Raw genomic sequence first — 5,734 nt, 5'->3', positions numbered from 1 at the left:
AAGAAACTATTAGAATTAAGTTACGCAGTATCCTAAAAGAATACAGAGAAGTGTTCTCCTAAGGGCAGCTTTTAATTCTCTGTGTTTACAAAGCTCTCCCATCTCCCCAGAAGTCCCTTCTACCTCCCTCCCTCCCTCTCTCTCTCTCTTTCTCTCTCTCTCTCTCACACACACAGCCTTTGAAGTGGAGAACTTTGGCCCAACAGTTCTGTCTGGAATGTCAACAGATAGTTAGGAGACTAACATTGAGATCTTCATCATGGTTTCCAGGTCCTGCATGGTCCAGTTTCTCAGTTTCATGCTTATGCTTCACCAGTCCCTGACTGCAGGTATGTTGGGGGAGACATTTTTCTTTCTAACAAAAATCTTCCTTTTTCTGCTTGCCATAGAATGATTGAATGAAGGAGAAGCCACCATGAGCAGTAAATTCTGTGTGTGTGTCTCTCAGCACCCTCTAGAAGTTAATCTTTATTCTGTGTATTGATGTCCACCCACTAAGAACATTTGCTTACAGGCGTGTATATCCAAATAAACCCACAGAGAAAAACAAACAATCCCAAATGGTGGGGGGTATTTTTTTCTTTTAACTGTTAAAGATGCTTTCAGTGGACTAGCAACCATACCTGATGCCTCATTTAATTTGTGGAAACTTTTCAATGACAAAACAGAACAAAACGGGGTGGGGGGGGGGTGAAGCCAATCATTCTAGTGTCTTTTTTTTTTTTAATGTTATTTACCATAAACCAAAAGGTCAGTCCTAAGCTACCAAAATCTAACAGGGTATAAATTGATCAGGGCTCTGACCTTTCATCATCAAAGCTGGAAAGAAAACAAGATTTGTCAATGCTGAGTGACTTAGTCATGGCCCTTAGGACCTAGAAAAGACCTAACATACTTGATTCTCTTCAATTATTATTAGTCTTTTGTTTCACCACTTTCTTTGTGGGGACTAAATTTGTGATTGCCTGGATATGAGAAACTCCTAGGTGAGTAAAGTCTCACTACAATGCATGTCAACATTTTCTCCGCAACTCAAAGATAAAGATAGCTGCCTGAATCACTGAGAGATTCATTGACTCGTCCATAATCAGTAGGCATACTGATGTAGAAAGAAGGCGGGTCTTGAAACCACATCTTCCAGACTTGAAGATCAACTTTCCATCCACTATGGCGCACTTCCCAATACTCCTTTCTTTTGTAGGTTTGCCAACAAGTGATCAACAGAGCCTTTATTTCCAATGAAGTTAGTGCCTCAAATTTCACTTCCTTAGAAATATCAAACACCATTCCCCTCTCTGATATTTCTCTTATGATGGCATTCCTAGGGACAAGCTCTGTTTAACATGTCTTATCAAGGTTAGCAAGTTAATTAGTCAACAAGTACCTACTGATCACCGTTTCTTTGCTAAACACTGAGCTGGGTGTCAATCTGAACAAAAAGGATAAAATAGCACTGGATGGGGGATGATCGCGATTTGGATTCCAGTCCAGGGTTTTTACCATGAAGAGGAGGGCATAAGGCAAGTTACTTCATTTACCTTTCTGTACCTTCATGACCTTATTTGTAGAATGAGGGACTTCACCTTGATGAATATCTACAATCTCCTTCTCCCCCTCTTGTTGTTTTTCAGTCATGCCTGATTCTTAGTGGCCCCATTTGGAGTTTTCTTGGCAAAGACACTGGAGTGATTTACCATCTCCCTCCTCCTTGAATGAAATTATATTTCTAAAGAAATCTTTTGGTCCATTATTCTCAGAGAACCAGTCAGTCTAGTTAGAAAAACCAAAGGAAAATACAATCTCATTCTATCATTATATCAGAAGGTATATGAATTGGCGAGAAAATGAGGCTGAGATACATTTTAATAAAATTATACAAACTCTCTGGGGCAACTGGGTGGCACATCAGATAAAATACCAGGCCTAGAGTCAAGAAGATTCATCTTTGTGAATTCGAATCTAGCCTCTGAACTTACTAGCTGTGTGACCCTGAACAAGTCACTTAACTCTGTTTACCTCAATTTCCTCATCTGTAAAATGAACTAGAGAAGGAAATGGCAAACCATCCTAGTATCTTTGCTAAGAAAACTTCAAAAGGGGGTCACAAAGAGTCAGACATGGCCAAAAAACAACCAAAAAATAGAGACATTCTTCTAGTTCTCTTGGCCAAAAAAAAATGTGCTTTGCTAAAAGAAATGTCCTGCTGATGCCTCAAACAATTTTTCCACCTTTACTCAACATTGTTTTGTCAACCAAAACAGTCAAGAGCAACAACAGCTTAGAATACAAGTTCATAGGATGGAAAATTATAAGAAGTTGCTCCTCAAAAAAAACAGCAACCACGGAGGCAGCTAAGTGGTTCAGTGGATTGAGAGCCAGGCTCAAAAACAGGAGGTCCTGTGTTCAAATCTGGCCTCAGGCACTTCCTAGCTATATGACCCTAGGCAAGTTATGTAACCCCCATTGCCTAACCTTTACAGCTCTCCTGCCTATCCACAGTATTGATTCTAAGATGGAAGGTAAGGGGATTTTTTTAAGCCTATTAAAATGTTTGTGGGCCTTCATTTGTGGGAATTGGGCTCTGGGTAGCCAAAGGGCAAGGCAGCTAGGTGGTGCAGTGAGACACTAGTTGTGTGACCCTGAGCGAGTCACTTAACCCTGCTTGCCTCAGTTTCCTCATCTGAAAAATGAGCCAGAAAAGGAATGGTAAATCCTCCAGAATCTCCACTAAGAAAGCATCAAATAATGAGTATAACAACTGACCAACAACAAAACCGAGGGGCAACATAAGGATTTGGGAACTTAGGAGTTTACTACTATGGTGATGAAGGGAGCTAGAAAGCAAATGTAGTAATAGTTAGCCTTTACTTCTAGTCCTGAGTCAACATAAGCTAAGCAAGGAACAAAATCTATATGGGTTGTGTTCACTTAAACATCATAAAATCTTTTGAGTGCTTAGAAAGAGGGTGATGATGATTATGTCTCCCATTTATGTAGCACTTTAGAGCTTGCCTAGATATAGTGCTTTCCTCATAAACACCCTGAGAAATTGGGAATGTGAGGCAGCTAAGTGATGTACTAGATAGAGCACTAGGACTTGGAGTCAAGAAGACCTGAGATCAAATCTGGACATCAGATACTTCCTAGCTGTGTGACCATGGGCAAATCATGTAACCTGTATTTGCCTCAGTTAACTCAACTGTAAAATGGGGCTAATCATAGCACCTACTTTGCAGGATTGTTATAAGGCTCAAAGGAAATAATTGTTAGCACAGTGTAGGCACTGTAGAAATGCTCATTTCCTTCCCTTATATACTCATTTTAGAAATAAACTGAAGCACAGAAAAGCCAAGTGACACCCGCATGTCACATGCTGAACACAGTGGAAGAAGAAATCCTCTTTAGTTTGTATACATTCATTCCCTTAAGCCTCTTCTCCTCTCTGATGGTGTGGGATGAAGGGTGTAATACCAAATTCCTCCCAAAGCCTTCCTTTATAGAGACTGGACTTTGCGTTGGCTCCACTCCATGTCTGCCTCCCTGCCTGTTTTTTTCAAATCCATGGAACAAGATGCCCTATATTGGGTAGCCCTGGTGTTCTTCCCAACACATACATTTTCCTCTTCCCCCTACCCTACTTCCTGTGTTATCTTCCCAGTCTGATTGTAAGCTCTTGGAGGGCAGAGACAGTCTTTTTATTCATTGTTATCTCCAGTGATTAGCACAGTGCCTGGCTCATAGTAGATGCTTCAAAAATATTTATTGGACTGGATTAGATTAGATTAGATTTAAATGGTGATTATTCTTACTGTCAGTACACCCTGTACATTCCTCCAGCTCCTTGGTGAGAGGAGGGGGCAAGCCATTTCATAGGATGTTCCTTTCTCAGTCTTCCTAAATCAGGAGGAAGCCAACAATGTCTTGAAAAGAGAAAGAAGAGCCAACTCTTTCTTGGAAGAGTTGAGAGCAGGCTCTCTGGAGAGAGAATGCATTGAAGAAAAATGTTCATTTGAAGAAGCCCGGGAAATCTTCAAGAGCAAGGAAAGGACTGTAAGTAAACAGTCATTCTGCTTGAATAATGGTGGGGTTTTTTTCCTTTTCTGTTTTGGATAGTTTTTCCTAAAACTCATGTGAATGCTAGAAGTTGGTCTGTATCATTTTTTTTAAAACTCTTACTTTCTGTCTTAGAATTAATACTGTATATTGGTTCCAAGCCAGGAGAGAGCTATGGGCTAGCTAGCCCAGTGATGGGTAAACTTTTTGAAGAGGGGGCCAAAGGAAAGGAAATGTTCATCTGTCAGTCTGTTTCTAAGGCAACTCTTTCGAAGTTTCATTGTATTGTATCCTACTCATTGTATTCATCAGATTAGGAATAATGTCGCTTGACCTGATAGAACATTTCAGGGGGCCCACATCTGGCCTGCAGGCCATAGTTTGCCCATTGCTGGGCTACACAATTGGAGTAAAGTGACTTGCCCAGGGACACACAACTAGATAGTATATGAGGTCAGATTTGAACTCAGATCCTCTCAACTCTAGGCCTGGCTCTCTATCCACTGCACCATCTAGCTGCCCCCTACATAATATTTTTTTTAATTTTTTTTTAAACCCTTGTACTTCGGTGTATTGTCTCATAGGTGGAAAATTGGTAAGGGTGGGCAATGGGGGTCAAGTGACTTGCCCAGGGTCACACAGCTGGGAAGTGGCTGAGGCCGGGTTTGAACCTAGGACCTCCTGTCTCTAGGCCTGACTCTCACTCCACTGAGCTACCCAGCTGCCCCGCCCTACATAATATTTTGATTTTCATTCCAGTTCTCCATACCTATGCTTCTCCATGTCTAGATCCCAGAAGGAAAAAGATTATTTAATGAAAAGAAATATTCTGAGAACAAAATTTCTAAGCAAACTGGATTTAATTTAATATGATAGTCATCAAGTTACATAAATCAGTGTATAGGGGCTTTGCCATGTTCCCAAGACATACAAAATCAATGGGACTGCAGACACATTCACTTTAGTCTGGGGCCCTGAGCATCAAATGTGACAGATCTTTATAGACCAAAAAAAAAAAAAAAAGGAACTTACAAACCTGTTTACTGCTCTCCCTCAGAAATGGGTCCATTGCTTTCTGAGAACCCAGGTCTTGGGTACTCTTCTTTGCTAGAGAGCCCGTGACTACTAATGGTGGTGGAATGTCCTTAGGAGAAAGTCTGGCAGTGAACCATGAGGACTGAGTCTCTACAGTCACCTTATAATGTCATTTCACAAACAAGCTTCTCCATCACAAGAGCTAATTATCAAAGCAGGGAGAATACTCATTGGGTACACGAAAGGAAAGGTCAGCACAGTATCAGTTCTTACCTTTATAGGTCTTTAGGAATATAGGAGTATATACAATTACAGCTCAAATGATTGGCTTATTGTTACTACTACAAGTTATATGTTATGGGTAACTATACAGTTATTCAATCAACTAATAATTAGGACTATCTCTTAATTTTTTTTAAACCCTTACCTTCTGTCTTAAAATCAATACTGTGTATATTGGTTCCAAGGTGGAAAGAAGGAAGGAAGGGAGGGAGGGAAGTAGGGAGGAAGAAGGAAGGAAGGAAGGAAGGGAGGAAGGAAGGAAGGAATGAAGGAAGGAAAGAAGGAAGGAAGGAAGGAAGGAAGGAAGGAAGGAAGGGAGGAAAGAAGGAAGGAAGGAAGGAAGGAAGGAAGGAAGGAAGGAAGG

The 5,734-nt window shown here is 40.8% G+C and overlaps 1 protein-coding gene across 1 annotated transcript in view; it reads left to right on the top strand.

The window, feature by feature from the left end:
* Positions 1–259: 259 nt before the first annotated feature.
* The window catches only part of F7 (coagulation factor VII), a 21,565-nt gene continuing 16,090 nt past the window's right edge, over positions 260–5,734 (top strand). The window contains exons 1-2 of the mRNA XM_044669324.1: positions 260–329; positions 3,890–4,050. Of these exons, the coding sequence (XP_044525259.1) occupies positions 260–329; positions 3,890–4,050 (231 nt within the window). The remainder of the gene's footprint in view (positions 330–3,889; positions 4,051–5,734) is intronic.

The sequence above is a fragment of the Gracilinanus agilis genome, chromosome 3, assembly GCF_016433145.1.
Source record: "Gracilinanus agilis isolate LMUSP501 chromosome 3, AgileGrace, whole genome shotgun sequence".
NCBI lineage: Eukaryota > Metazoa > Chordata > Mammalia > Didelphimorphia > Didelphidae > Gracilinanus > Gracilinanus agilis.
Note: the sequence above shows the minus strand (reverse complement) of the source record. Positions and strands in the feature narration are given on the sequence as shown.